The sequence below is a fragment of the Fringilla coelebs genome (assembly GCF_963513975.1).
Source record: "Fringilla coelebs genome assembly, chromosome: 32".
Lineage (NCBI taxonomy): Eukaryota > Metazoa > Chordata > Aves > Passeriformes > Fringillidae > Fringilla > Fringilla coelebs.
In genome coordinates, this window is record NC_140058.1 from 1,242,251 (window position 1) to 1,257,806 (window position 15,556).

At 47.9% G+C, this 15,556-nt stretch overlaps 2 protein-coding genes and 1 long non-coding RNA gene across 7 annotated transcripts in view; 2 read left to right on the plus strand and 1 right to left on the minus strand.

The window, feature by feature from the left end:
- Window positions 1–2,130, minus strand: part of LOC311164399 (suppressor of SWI4 1 homolog) — a gene marked incomplete at its 5' end in the record, with an annotated part of 31,775 nt that extends 29,645 nt beyond the window's left edge. The window contains one exon of the mRNA XM_084223838.1: window positions 2,038–2,130. Within this exon, the coding sequence (XP_084079964.1) occupies window positions 2,038–2,130 (93 nt within the window). The remainder of the gene's footprint in view (window positions 1–2,037) is intronic.
- A 91-nt stretch (window positions 2,131–2,221) lies between these two features.
- LOC311164491 lies at window positions 2,222–7,343 on the plus strand. Its single transcript, XR_014616866.1, has 3 exons — window positions 2,222–2,355; window positions 6,300–6,344; window positions 7,208–7,343. It is a non-coding gene; the product is annotated as an uncharacterized lncRNA (long non-coding RNA).
- A 559-nt stretch (window positions 7,344–7,902) lies between these two features.
- Window positions 7,903–15,556, plus strand: part of SMARCA4 (SWI/SNF related BAF chromatin remodeling complex subunit ATPase 4) — a gene marked incomplete at its 5' end in the record, with an annotated part of 75,989 nt that continues 68,335 nt past the window's right edge. For all 5 annotated transcript variants that reach the window (XM_084223955.1, XM_084223956.1, XM_084223958.1 and 2 more), the window contains 2 exons: window positions 7,903–8,091; window positions 12,074–12,206. In XM_084223955.1, the coding sequence (XP_084080081.1) occupies window positions 7,903–8,091; window positions 12,074–12,206 (322 nt within the window). The remainder of the gene's footprint in view (window positions 8,092–12,073; window positions 12,207–15,556) is intronic.

Sequence of the window (15,556 nt, forward strand, 5' to 3'; positions counted from 1 at the left end):
TCCCCCTGTCCCGGATCCCCCTGTCCCCAGTGTGACCTGCATTCCCTCCCCCCTCCTTCCCCTGTCACCCCACTCCTGGTCCCCTCCTGTTCCCATATTCCCAGTCCCTGTTCCCTGTCGCTTTCCCCCTCCTGTCTCCATTCCCTGTCCCATATTCCCAGTCCCCTCTTCTCATTCCCAGTCCCATTCTCTGTCCCATATTCCCATTCCCAGTCCCATATTCCCATTCCCAGTCCAATTCCCATTTTCCCAGTCCCATTCCCAGTCCCATATTCTCATTCCCAATCCCATTCCCAGTCCCATTCCTATTTCCAGTCCCCTCCTCTCATTCCCAGTCCCGTTCTCCGTCCCATATTCCCATTCCCAGTCCCCTCTTCTCATTCCCAGTCCTATTCCCAGTCCCATTCTCCATCCCATATTCCCATTCCCAATCCCATTCCCAGTCCCCTCTTCCCATTCCCAGTCCCCTCTTCCCATTCCCAGTCCCATATTCCCATTCCCAGTCCAATTCCCATATTCCCAGTCTCATTCCCAGTCCCATATTCCCATTCCCAGTCCGATTCCCATATTCCCAGTCTCATTCCCAGTCCCATTTCCAGTCCCATATTCCCATTCCCAGTCCCATATTCCCATTCCCAATCCCATTCCCAGTCCTATTCCCATTTCCAGTCCCCTCCTCTCATTCCCAGTCTCGTTCTCCGTCCCATATTCCCATTCCCAGTCCCATTCCCATATTCCCAGTCCTATTCCCAGTCCCATTCTCCATCCCATATTCCCAATCCCATTCCCAGTCCCCTCTTCTCATTCCCAGTCCTTTTCCCAGTCCCATTCTCCATCCCATATTCCCAGTCCCCTATTCCCAGTCCCATTCCCAGTCCCCTCTTCTCATTCCCAGTCCCATTCTCTGTCCCATATTCCCAGTCTCATTCCCAGTCCCATATTCCCATTCCCAGTCCCCTCTTCTCATTCCCAATCCCATTCCCAGTCCTATTCCTATTTCCAGTCCCCTCCTCTCATTCCCAGTCCCGTTCTCCGTCCCATATTCCCAGTCCCAGTCCCATATTCCCAGTCCCAGAGTCAGTCCCCCTAGGGGACCTCGGGATCCTCATGGACGGGGACCCCCAAAATCCCTGAGACCCCCCCTAGATTGGGACCCCCAAAATTCTGGGATCCCCCTGGACTGGGACCCCCAAAATTCTGGGATCCCCCTGGACTGGGACCCCCAAAAATCCCCGGGACCGCCCCAAATCTTGGGATCCTCTGGGACTGGGACCCCCCCAAAATCCCCGTGACCGCCCCAAATCTGGGGATCCTCCTGGAATGGGACCCCCCCCAAAATCCCTGGGAACCCCCCCAAATCCGGGGATCCTCCTGGAATGGGACTCCCCCCCAAAATCCCTGGGAACCCCCCCAAATCCGGGGATCCTCCTGGAATGGGACCCCCCCAAATCCGGGGATCCTCCTGAAATGGGACCGCCCCCCAAAATCCCTGGGACCGCCCCAAATCCGGGGATCCTCCTGGAATGGGAACCCCCCCAAATCCGGGGATCCTCCTGGAATGGGACCCCCCCAAATCCGGGGATCCTCCTGGAATGGGACCCCCCCAAAATCTTTGGGACCCCCCAAATCCGGGGATCCTCCGGGACTGGGACCCCCCAAATCCCGGGATCCTCCTGGAATGGGACCCCCCCCCCCCCAAAATCCCTGGGAACCCCCCCCCCCCAAATCCGGGGATCCCCTCCCCCTTTTCCGCCCCTCCCCCACCGGAGCCCGGCTTCACCGCCGCCCCTCCCCCACGCCGCAGTGCCGCACCCTCCGCGCATGCGCGCCCCCCACGCCCCGCCTCCTTCCCATGCTCTAGTCCCCGCCTTCTCATTGGCCGCGGCGGGGAAACCCTTCGCTGATTGGCTGTCTGAATGATTGACTGACAGCTCAGTCGGACTGGGGACGGGGGGAAAAATCGGCCGAGCTCGTCTCCCATTGGCTGCCGCACCGCGCGGTGGGCGTGTCCTCCAGTTCCACCCTCCTTCTTCTTACCGTAGGGGTGCAGTGCGCCGCGTTCCCATTGGCTGCTTCTTCTGTGGGCGGAGCCCCGACAGCCGCGCGCGCGTCCCTCCGCTCGCCTCTCATTGGCCGCGCCGGCGCCGGCTCGCCGCGCCATTGGCTGAGCGCGCGCGGTGGGCGGAGCGTCGGCGTGGGGCGGGACGCGCAGGCGCGGGCCCGGCTCTCCCTGAGGCGGCGGCGGCGGCTCCGGCGGCTCCTTTGTTCCCCCTTACCGGGACCGGGCTCGGGATCAGCGTTGGGATCGGGCCGGGATGAGCCTCGGGAAGGGCTCCGGGAAGGGCTCCGGCTCCGGTAAGGCCGGCTGAAAGGGGGTGAGGGGAGGATACGGCGGCCGGCGAGGGTCACGGGCCCTTTGTTCGGCACCGGCGGCGCCCTCAGCGCGGGGCCTTGGGGTTCTCCTCCCCCTCACAGGATCGGGACCCCCTCGGCCCCCTCAGGATCGATTCCCTCTCATAGGATCCTCTCATAGGATCCCCCTCAGCCCCGTCAGGATCGATTCCCCCTCATAGGATCCCCCTCAGCCCAGTCAGGATCGATCCCCCCTCATAGGATCCCCCTCAGCCCCGTCAGGATCGATTCCCTCTCAGAGGATCCCCCCTCAGCCCCGTCAGGATCGATCCCCTCTCATAGGATCCCCCTCAGCCCCATCAAGATCGATCCCCCCTCAGAGGATCCCCCCTCAGCCCCATCAAGATCGATCCCCCCTCAGAGGATCCCCCTTTATAGGAACATTTCTCAGCTCTCTAAGAATCGATCACCCCTGAGAGGATCCCCTCAAAGATTCCCCTCAGAGGATCCCCCCTCAGCCCCATCAAGATCGATCCCCTTTCAGAGGATCCCCCCTTATAGGAACCTTTCTCAGCCCTCTAAGAATCGATCCCCCCTCAGAGGATCCCCTCAAAGATTCCCCTCAGAGGATCCCCCCTCAACCCTTCAGGATTGATCCCCCTCAGAGGATCCTCCCTTAGAGGATCCCCTTAAAGGTTCCCCTCAGAGGATTCCCCCTCAACTCCTCAGGATTGATCCCTCCTCAGAGGATCCTCCCTTAGAGGATCCCCTCAAAGATTTCCCTCAGAGGATCCCCCCTGAGCCCCATCAAGATCGATCCGAACCTTTCTCAGCCCTCTAAGAATCGATCCCCCCTCAGAGGATCCTCCCTTAGAGGATCCCCTTAAAGGTTCCCCTCAGAGGATCCCCCCTCAACCCCTCAGGATTGATCCCCCCTCAGAGGATCCTCCCTTAGAGGATCCCCTTAAAGGTTCCCCTCAGAGGATCCCCCCTCAGCCCCATCAAGATTGATCCCCCCTCAGAGGATCCTCCCTCAGAGGATCCCCTCAAAGGTTCCCCTCAGAGGATCCCCCCTCAGCCCCATCAAGATTGATCCCCCCTCAGAGGATCCTCCCTTATAGGAACCTTTCTCAGCCCTCTAAGAATCGATCACCCCTCAGAGGATCCCCTCAAAGATTCCCCTCAGAGGATCCCCCCTCAACCCCTCAGGATTGATCCCCCCTCAGAGGATCCCCCTTTATAGGAACATTTCTCAGCCCTCTAAGAATCGATCCCCCCTCAGAGGATCCCCTCAAAGGTTCCCTTCAGAGGATCCCCCCTCAACCCTTCAGGATTGATCCCCCCTCAGAGGATCCTCCCTTAGAGGATCCCCTTAAAGGTTTCTCTCAGAGGATCCCCCCTCAACCCCTCAGGATCGCTGCCCTCATGGGATCCCCCTTAGAGGATAACCCCTCAAGATTGATCCCCCCTCCAAGGTTCCTCTCAGAGGATCCCCCCTCAACTCCTCAGGATCGATCCCCCCCTCATAAGATCCCCTCACAGGATCCTCCCACAGAGGATCCCCCTTCAAATTTTTCCCTCAGGATTTGGGATCTCCCCTCATGGGATCCTCCCTCATGGGATCCTCCCTTAGAGGATCCTCCCTCAGAGGATCCCCCCTCAAATGTTCACCTCATAGGATTTTCCCTCAGCCCCCTCAGGATCGATCCCCCCTCAACCCCCCAGGATCAATCCCCCCTCAGAGGATCCTCCATCATGGCATCCCCTCAGAGGATCCCCCCTCAGAGGATCCCCCCTCAACTCCTCAGGATTGATCCCCCCTCAGAGGATCCCCCCTCAGAGGATCCCCCCTCAGAGGATCCCCTCAGAGGATCCCCTCATGATCAATCCCCCCTCAGAGGATCCTCCATCATGGCATCTCCTCAGAGGATCCCCCCTCAGGATCATTTATCCCTCAGAGGATCCTCCATCATGGGATCCCCTCAGAGGATCCCCCCTCAGGATCATTTCTCCCTCAGAGGATCCCCCCTCAGGATCAATCCCCCTCAGAGGATCCTCCATCATGGCATCCCCTCAGAGGATCCCCCCTCAACCCCTCAGGATCGATCCCTCCTCAGAAGATCCTCCATCATGGCATCCCCTTGGAGGATCCCCACTCAGGATCAATCCCCCCTTACAGGATCCTCCATCATGGCATCCACTCAGAGGATCCCCTCAGGATCGATTTCCCCTCACAGGATCCTCCATCATGGGATCCCCTTGGAGGATCCCCTCAGTATCAATCCCCCCTCAGAGGATCCTCCATCATGGCATCCCCTCAGAGGATCCCCCTCATCAAAACCTTCCTCAGCCCCCTCAGGGTCGATCCCCCCTCTGAGGATCCTCCATCATGGCATCACCTCAGAGGTGTTCCCCTCAGAGGATCCTCCCTCAACCCCTCATGATCGATCCCCCCTCTGAGGATCCTCCATCATGGGATCCCCTCAGAGGATCCCCCCTCAGGATGAATCCCCCCTCACAGGATCCTCCATCATGGCATCCCCTCAGAGGATCCCCCCTCAGAGGATCCCCCCTCAGAGGATCTCCCCTCAACTCCTCAGGATTGATTCCCCCCTCAGTGCCACCTCCCTCAGCCCCCTCAGGTTCAATCCCCCCTCAGAGGATCCTCCATCATGGCATCCCCTCAGAGGATCCCCCCTCAGGATCATTTCTCCCTCACAGGATCCTCCATCATGGCACCCCCTCAGAGGATCCCCCCTCAGAGGATCCTCCATCATGGGATCCCCCCTCAGGATCCATCCCCCCTCAGAGGATCCCCTCAGAGGATCCCCCTCAGCCCCCTCAGAGGATCCCCCTCAGAGGATCCCCCTCAGAGGATCCCCCCTCAGAGGATCCCCCCTCAGAGGATCCCCCCTCAGGATCGATTCCCCCTCAGAGGATCCCCTCAGAGGATCCCCCTCAGAGGATCCCCCTCAGAGGATCCCCCCTCAGAGGATCCCCTCAGAGGATCCCCCCTCAGAGGATCCCCTCAGAGGATCCCCCTCAGGATCAATCCCCCCTCAGAGGATCCCCCTCACAGGATCCCCCCTCAGAGGATCCCCTCAGAGGATCCCCCTCAGGATCGATCCCCCCTCAGAGGATCCCCCTCAGGATCGATCCCCCCTCAGAGGATCCCCCTCAGGATCGATCCCCCCTCACAGGATCCCCCCTCAGAGGATCCCCTCAGTGGATCCCCCTCAGAGGATCCCCCCTCACAGGATCCCCTCAGAGGATCCCCCTCAGAGGATCCCCCTCAGCCCCCTCAGAGGATCCCCCCTCAGAGGATCCCCCCTCAGGATCGATCCCCCCTCACAGGATCCCCCTCACAGGATCCCCCTCAGAGGGATCCTCCATCAATCTAAAAATTTTTTGGGAATTCCATCTAAAAATCCCAATTTTATTTTTGGAAATCCCAATTCTATTTTTGGGAATTCCAATTAAAAATCCCAATTTTATTTTTGGGAATTCCCAAAAAAATCCCAATTTTATTTTTGGGAATTCCAATTAAAAATCCCAATTTTATTTTTGGGAATCCCAATTAAATTTTTGGGAATTCCAATTAAAAATCCCAATTTTATTTTTGGGAATTCCCAAAAAAATCCCAATTTTATTTTTGGGAATTCCATCAAAAAATCCCAATTAAATTTTTGGGAATTCCAATTAAAAATCCCAATTTTATTTTTGGGAATCCCAATTAAATTTTTGGGAATTCCAATTAAAAATCCCAATTTTATTTTTGGGAATTCCCCAAAAAAATCCCCCAAATTTTCCTCATCCATGAGAAAATTCCCATTTTTTTTTTAGGAATTTTCTGCTCTGCTAAAGCTGTTGGAGAATGAAATTCCTTAATTGATTTTAATTAATTAATAATTATTAATTAATTAATTCTGATTTTTTTTTTCCCCCAGCCTGGTGTTAGGAGCTCGAGGCATCGAGGACTGCCATGCCCTTAGGTAGGTGATTTATTAATTAAATTAATTAAATTAATTAAATTAAATTTAATTAAATTAATTAAATAGAAATGGACAAAATGTTAAATAATTCAATTTAAATTATTTAATTAAAATGAAATAATTTTAATTAAAAATTAAATTAAATTTTAAAAAGGAGGAATGGAAAAAATGTCAAGGAATTAAATTTAAATTATTTAATTAAAATGATATAATTTTAAATAAATAAAAAAATTTAAAAAGTGGAGGAATGGAGAAAATGTTAAATAATTAAATTTAAATTATTTAATTAAAAATTAAATTAAATTAAAAACTGGAGTAATGGAGAAAATGTCAAGGAATTAAATTTAAATTATTTAATTAAAATGAAATAATTTTAATTAAAAAATGAAATTAAATTAAAAAGTGGAGGAATGGAGAAAATGTTAAATAATTAAATTTAAATTATTGAATTAAAATGAAATAATTTTAATTAATTAAAAATTAAATTAAATTTAAAAGTGGAGGAATGGAGAAAATTCTAAAGAATTAAAATTAAAATTATCTAATTAAAATTAATTAATTTTATTAAAAAAATAAATGGAAAAAATGGAAAAAAATTAAATTAATAAATTTTAATTATTAACCTGAAATAATTTAAATTTTTAATTACTTAATTTCAATATGGAATTTTAATTATTAAATGATTAAATTATTATTTCAACAAACTGTGGAGAGTTCCTCGCTCATTCCTTGACCATCCTGGTGCTCCCTCCATTTCCAGAATGATTAATCATTAATTATCAATTATTAATTAATTAATAATCATTATTAATTAATCATGAATCATTAATTAATGCCCTAATTAACCCTGATTTGCATTCCAGGTGCCCATCCCCAGCTCCTGATGTGAGATGGCCACACCTGAGCCCCCCCTGGGCGGGACCCCCCGGCTCTCCCTCACTCCCAAAGTTATTAATAAATAATAATCATTATTAATTAATTAATAATCATTAATTACTGCCCTAATTAGCCCGTATTTGCATTCCAGGTGCCCATCCCAGCTCCTGATGTGAGATGGCCACACCTGAGCCCCCCCTGGGCGGGACCCCGGCCTGGCTCTCCCTCACTCCCAGAGCTATTAATGACTAATAATCATTATTAATTAATTATTAATCGCTAATTACTGCCCTAATTAGCCCTGATTTGCATTCCAGGTGCCCATCCCCAGCTCCTGATGTGAGATGGCCACACCTGAGCCCCCCCTGGGCAGCTCTCCCTCACTCCCAGAGTTCTTAATCATTAATTATTAATTAATAATCATTATTAATTAATCACAAATCATTAATTACTGCCCTAATTAGCCCTGATTTGCATTCCAGGTGCCCATCCCAGCTCCTGATGTGAGATGGCCACACCTGAGCCCCCCCTGGGGAAGCACCTCCGGCTCTCCCTCACTCCTAGACTTATTTATCATTAATTATTAATTAATAATCCTTATTAATTAATGATGAATCGTTAATTATTCTGCTAATTAGCCCTGATTTGCATTCCAGGTGCCCATCCCAGCTCCTGATGTGAGATGGCCACACCTGAGCCCCCCCTGGGCGGGACCCCCCGGCCCGGCCCCTCCCCCGGGCCCGGCCCCTCCCCCAGCTCCATGCTTGGCCCCTCCCCCGGCCCCTCCCCCGGCTCCGCCCACTCCGCTCACTCCGGGCACGCGCTGCCGACCCCCGGCTACGGCCCCGACGGCATCCACCCCCTGCACAAGGTGAGTGGGGAGCCCGGAATTCCAGGATCCCAGAATCCCAGAATCCCAGAATTCCAGAGCTCAGAATTCCAGAATTCCAGAGCTCAGGATCCCAGAGTTCCAGAATTCCAGAGCTCAGAAATCCGTAATTCCAGACCTCAGAATCCCAGAATCCCAGAGCTCAGGATCCCAGAATTCCAGAGCTCAGAATCCCAGAATTCCAGAGCTCAGGATCCCAGAATTCCGGAGCTCAGAAATCCCAGAGTTCCAGAATCCCAGAATCCCAGAATTCCAGAACCTCAGAATCCCAGAGCTCAGAATTCCAGAGCTCAGAACCCAGGATCCCAGACCTCAAAATTCCAGAATCTCAGACCTCAGAATCCCAGAATTCCTGAACCCCAGAATCCCACAATTCCTAAATTCCAGACCTCAGAATCCCAGAATTCCAGGCCTTAGAATCCCAGAATTCCGGAATTCCAGAGCTCAGAATCCCAGAATTCCAGAATCCCAATCCTCAAAAAATTTCAGGTTTGGTTTTGGGACCATCCACCCCCTGCACAAGGTGAGTGGAGATCCCAGAATTCCAGAATCCCAGAATTCCAGAATTCCAGAGCTCAGAATCCCAGAATTCCAAACATCAGGACTCCAGAATTCCAGAATCCCAGAATTCCAGATCTCAGAATTCCAGAATCCCAGAATTCCAGTTGTCAAACTCCCAGAATTCCAGACCTCAAAAATCCAGAATTACAGAATTACAGAACTTCAGAATAACAGAATTCCAGAGCTCAGAATCCCAGAATTCCAGAATTCCAGAGCTCAGAAATCCAGAATTCCAGAATTCCAGAGCTCAGAGCCCCAGAATTCCAGAGCTCAGAATTCCAGAATTCCAGAATTCCAATCTCAGAATCACTGAATTCCAGGATCTCAGAATCCCAGACCTCAAAATCCTAAAATTCCAGAATCCCAGAATTCCAGAGCTCAGAATCCCAGAGTTCCAGAATCTCAAAATTCCTGAACCCCAGAATTCCAGACCTCAGAAAACTTCAGGTTTAGTTTTGGGTCCATAAATCCCAGGAATTCTGTGCTAAAATCTGATTTTTCTGGGCTCTAATTCTGGAATTTTTGGGACCATAAATCCCAGGAATTCTGATTTTCTGGGATGTTTTTCTGGAATTGATGGGACCATAAATCCCAGGAATTCTGTGCCGAAATCTGATTTTTTTTGGGAATATAGTTCTTGTTTTGATGGGAATAAATTCCATTAATTCTCTGCTAAAATCTGAATTTTCTGGGCTATAATTCTGGAATTTCTGGGAACAAATTCCATGAATTCTGTGCTGAAATCTGATTTTTTTGGGGGATATAATTCTGGTTTTGATGGGAATAAAATCCCATTAATTCTTTACTGACCTCTGATATTTCTGGGCTCTAATTCTGGAATTTCTGGGGCAATAAATTCCATGAATTCTGTGCTAAAATCTGAATTTTCTGGGCTATAATTTTAGAATATTTTGGGAATAAATCCCAGGAATTCTGTGCTGAAATCTGAATTTTCTGAGCTATAATTCTGGAATTTCTGGGAACAAATTCCATTAATTCTGTGCTGAAATCTGAGTTTTTTGGGAATATAATTCTGGTTTTGATGGGAATAAATTCCATGAATTCTGTGCTAAAATCTGAATTTTCTGGGCTACAATTGTAGAATTTTTGGGAACAAATCCCATGAATTTTGTACCAAAATCTGATTTTTTTGGGGATAAAATTCTGGTATTGATGGGAATAAATTCCATCAATTCTGTGCTAAAATCTGAATTTTCTGGACTATAATTTTAGAATTGATGGGGCCACAAATTCCATTAATTCTGTGCTAAAATCTGATTTTTTTGGGGATAAAATTCTTGTTTTGATGGGAATAAATTCCATTAATTCTCTGCTGAAATCTGAATTTTCTGGACTATAATTTTAGAATTTTTGGGAACAAATCCCATGAATTTTGTACCAAAATCTGATTTTTTTGGGGATAAAATTCTTGTTTTGATGGGAATAAAATCCCATTAATTCTTGGCTGACCTCTGATATTTCTGGGCTATAATTTTAGAATTTCTGGGACCATAAATCCCATTAATTCTTTGCTGACCTCTGATATATCTGGGCTCTAATTCTGGAATTTCTGGGCCCATAAATCCCGGGAATTCTGATTTTCTGGGATGTTTTTCTGGAGTTGATGGGACCATAAATTCCATTAATTCTGTGCCGAAATCTGAGTTTTTTGGGGATATAATTCTGCTTTTGATGGGAATAAATTCCATTAATTCTCTGCTAAAATCTGATTTTTTTTGGGCTTTAATTCTGGAATTTCTGGGCCCATAAATCCCGGGAATTCTGATTTTTTTGGGGATATAATTCTGGAATTTCTGGGCCCACAAATCCCGGGAATTCTGATTTTTTTGGGATGTTCTTCTGGAATTTCTGGGACCATAAAACCCATGAATTCTGTGCTAAAATCTGAATTTTCTGGACTATAATTTTAGAATTTTTGGGAATAAATCCCAGGAATTCTGTGCTGAAATCTGAATTTTCTGAGCTATAATTCTGGAATTTCTGGGAACAAATTCCATTAATTCTGTGCTGAAATCTGAGTTTTTTGGGAATATAATTCTGGTATTGATGGGAATAAATTCCATGAATTCTGTGCTAAAATCTGAATTTTCTGGACTATAATTTTAGAATTTTTGGGAATAAATCCCAGGAATTCTGTGCTGAAATCTGAATTTTCTGAGCTACAATTCTGGAATTTCTGGGAACAAATTCCATGAATTCTGTGCTGAAATCTGAGTTTTTTGGGGATATAATTCTGGTATTGATGGGAATAAATTCCATCAATTCTGTGCTAAAATCTGAATTTTCTGGGCTACAATTGTAGAATTTTTGGGAATCAATCCCATGAATTTTGTACCAAAATCTGATTTTTTTGGGGATAAAATTCTGGTATTGATGGGAATAAATTCCATTAATTCTTTACTGACCTCTGATTTTCCTGGGCTATAATTTTAGAATTCCAGGGCCCATAAATCCCGGGAATTCTGATTTTTTGGGATATAATTCTGGTATTGATGGGAATAAATTCCATGAATTCTGTGCCCAAATCTGATTTTTCTGGGCTATAATTCTGGAATTTCTGGGACCATAAATCCCAGGAATTCTCTGCTGAAATCTGAATTTTCTGGGCTCTAATTCTGGAATTTTTGGGAATAAATCCCAGGAATTCTGTGCCCAAATCTGATTTTTTTGGGGCTATAATTCTGGAATTGATGGGAATAAATCCCAGGAATTCTCTGCTGAAATCTGATTTTCTGGGCTATAATTCTGGAATTTCTGGGACCATAAATCCCAGGAATTCTGATTTTTTGGGATGTTTTTCTGGAATTGATGGGACAATAAATTCCATGAATTCTGTGCTGAAATCTGATTTTCTGAGCTATAATTCTGGAATTTCTGGGAACAAATTCCATGAAATCTGAGTTTTTTGGGATGTAATTCTGGTATTGATGGGAATAAATTCCATGAATTCTGTGCTAAAATCTGAATTTTCTTGACTATAATTCTGGAATTTCTGGGACAATAAATCCCAGGAATTCTCTACTGAAATCTGATTTTTTTGGGGATATAATTCTCGTTTTTATGGGAATAAATCCCAAGAATTCTGTACTAAAATCTGATTTTTTTGGGGATATAATTCTGGTTTTGATGGGAATAAATTCCATGAATTCTGTACTAAAATCTGATTTTTCTGGGCTATAATTCTGGAATTTCTGGGACCACAAATCCCAGGAATTCTCTGCTGAAATCTGATTTTTTTTGGGATATAATTCTCGTTTTTATGGGAATAAATCCCATTAATTCTTGGCTGACCTCTGATTTTTTTGGGATGTTTTTCTGGAATTCCAGGGCCCACAAATCCCAGGAATTCTGATGTTTTTGTGCTGTTTTTCCCCCCCTGCAGCCCCTGGAGGCGATGCACGAGAAGGGCCTGGCGGAGGATCCGCGCTTCGGGCAGATGAAGGGGATGGGGATGCGGCCGGGGGGGCACGCGGGGATGGGACCCCCCCCCAGCCCCATGGATCAGCATTCCCAAGGTTTGGAGATGGGGATCCTGGAAAATCCTGGGATTTGGGGAGGGTTAAAATTCCTGGATTTGGATTTTGGGAGGGTTTCTTCATTCCCAAAGTTGGGATCAATGGCCAAATCCTGGATTTGGATTTTGGGAGGATCCCTGGATTTTGGGAGGGTTTCAACATTCCCAAAGTTCCTGGATTTGGATTTTGGGAGGGTTTCAACATTCCCAACATTGAGAGCAGTGTCCGAATCCTGGATTTGGATTTTGGGAGGATCCCTGGGTTTTGGGAGGATTTCAGCATTCCCAAAGTTCCTGGATTTGGATTTTGGGAGGGTTTCAGCATTCCCAAAGTTCCTGGATTTGGATTTAGGGAGGTTTCAACATTCCCAAAGTTTGGAGCAATGTCCAAATCCAGGATTTGGATTTTAGGAGGATCCTGGGATTTTGGGAGGTTTTCAGCATTCCCAAGGTTGGGATCATGGGAAGGGGTGGATTGGGGCCTGATCCTGGGGAAATCCTGGGATTTTGGGAGGTTTTCAGCATTCCCAAAGTTCCTGGATTTGGATTTTGGGAGGGTTTCAGCATTCCCAAGGTTTGGAGCTTGGGATCCTGGGGAAATCCTGGGATTTTGGGAGGTTTAAAATTCCTGGATTTGGATTTTGGGAGGGTTTCAGCATTCCCAAGGTTTGGAGCTCGGGATCCTGGGAAAATCCTGGGATTTGGGGAGGGTTTCAACATTCCCAAAGTTTGGAGCAATGTTCAAATCCAGGATTTGGATTTTAGGAGGATCCTGGGATTTTGGGAGGTTTTCAGCATTCCCAAGGTTGGGATCATGGGAAGGGGTGGATTGGGGCCTGATCCTGGGGAAATCCTGGGATTTTGGGAGGTTTTCAGCATTCCCAAAGTTCCTGGATTTGGATTTTGGGAGGGTTTCAGCATTCCCAAAGTTCCTGGATTTGGATTTTGGGAGGGTTTCAGCATTCCCAAGGTTTGGAGCTCGGGATCCTCGGGAAATCCTGGGATTTTGGGAGGGGTTCAGCATTCCCAAAGTTCCTGGATTTGGATTTTGGGAGGGTTTCAGCATTCCCAAAGTTGGGATTGTGGAAAGGGGTGGATTGGGTCCAGATCCTGGGAAAATCCTGGGATTTTGGAGGGTTTCAGCATTCCCAAAGTTGGGATCAATGGCCAAATCCTGGATTTGGATTTTAGGAGGATCCTTGGATTTTGGGGGGGTTTCAGCATTCCCAAGGTTTGGAGCTCGGGATCCTGGGGAAATCCAGGGATTTTGGGAGGTTTAAAGTTCCTGGATTTGGATTTTGGGAGGGTTTCAGCATTCCCAAAGTTTGGAGCAATGTTCAAATCCAGGATTTGGATTTTGGGAGGATCCCTGGATTTTGGGAGGGTTTCAGCATTCCCAAAGTTCCTGGATTTGGATTTTGGGAGGGTTTCAGCATTCCCAAGGTTTGGAGCTCGGGAAAGGGGGGGGTTGGGGCCTGATCCTGGGAAAATCCTGGGATTTTGGAGGGTTTCAGCATTCCCAAAGTTGGGATCAATGGCCAAATCCTGGATTTGGATTTTAGGAGGATCCTTGGATTTTGGGAGGGTTTCAGCATTCCCAAAGTTCCTGGATTTGGATTTTGGGAGGGTTTCGGCATTCCCAAGGTTTGGAGATCGGGATCCTGGGGAAATCCTGGGATTTGGGGAGGGTTTCAGCATTCCCAAGGTTTGGAGCTGGGGATCCTGGGGAAATCCTGGGATTTGGGGAGGGTTTCTGCATTCCCAAAGTTCCTGGATTTGGATTTTGGGAGGGTTTCAGCATTCCCAAGGTTTGGAGCAATGTCTGAATCCAGGATTTGGATTTTGGGAGGATCCTTGGATTTTGGGAAGATCCTTGGATTTTGGGAGGATCCTTGGATTTTGGGAGGGTTTCAGCATTCCCAAAGTTGGGATCGTGGGAAGCTGCCTCAGGGATGGATTGGAAATGGAATTTCCTATTCCAGCTGCCTCAAGGATGGGTTGGGAATGGGATTTCCCTTTCCATCCCTTTCAAGGATGGATTGGGAATGGAATTTCTCTTTCCAAATGCCTCAGGGATGGATTAGGAAATGGATTTCCTGTTCCAACTGCCTCAGGGATGGATTAGGGTACAAATTTCCAGTTCCAGTTGCCTCAGGGTTGGGTTAGGAATGGGATTTCCCTTTCCATCTACCTTAAGGATGGATTAGGGAATAGAATTTCCCATTCCAGCTGCCTCAGGGATGGATTAGGAAATGGAATTTCCCATTCCAAATTTCTCAGGGCTGGGTTGGAAATGGAATTTCCCATTCCAAATGCCTCAGGGATGGATTGGGAATGGGATTTCTCTTTCTATCTCTTTCAAGGATGGATTGGGAATTGAATTTCCCATTCCAAATTTTTCAGGGATGGATTGGGGATGGGATTTCCCTTTCCAAATTCCTCAGGGATGGATTAGGAAATGGATTTCCTGTTCCAACTGCCTCAGGGATGGATTGGGGTACAAATTTCCAGTTCCAGCTGCCTCAGGGATGGGTTGGAAATGAAATTTCCCATTCCAACTGCCTCAAGGATGGATTGGGAATGGGATTTCCATTTCCAGCTGCCTCAGGGATGGATTGGGAATGGGATTTTCTATTCCAAATTTCTCAGGGATGGATTGGGAATGGGATTTCCCATTCCAACTGTCTCAGGGTTGGATTGGGGTACAAATTTCCCATTCCAGCTGTCTCAAGAATGGATTGGGAATGGAATTTCCCATTCCAGCTGCCTCAGGGATGGATTGGGAATGGGATTTCCCATTCCAGCTGCCTCAGGGTTGGATTAGGAATGGAATTTCCCTTTCCATCTCTTTCAAGGATGGATTAGAATTGGAATTTCCCATTGCATCTCTCTCAGTGCTGGATTGGGAACAGAAAGTCCACCTTCCAAACCCTTCATCCCCCCATCTCCCCACCCACAAATCCCTCACTTTCCTTCCATCCCAGGTTACCCATCCCCTCTGGGTGGATCCGAGCACGCCTCCAGCCCGGTCCCATCCATCTCCCCACCCACAAATCCCTCATTTTCCCTCCATCCCAAGTTACCCATCCCCTCTGGGTGGCTCTGAGCACGCTTCCAGCCCGGTGCCATCCAACTCTCCACCCATAAATCTCTCACTTTCACTCCATCCCAGGTTACCCATCCCCTCTGGGTGGATCCGAGCACGCCTCCAGCCTGGTTCCATCCAACTCTCCACCCATAAATCTCTCACTTTCACTCCATCCCAGGTTATCCATCCCCTCTGGGTGGATCCGAGCACGCCTCCAGCCCGGTTCCATCCAACTCTCCACCTGAAATCCCTCATTTTCCTTC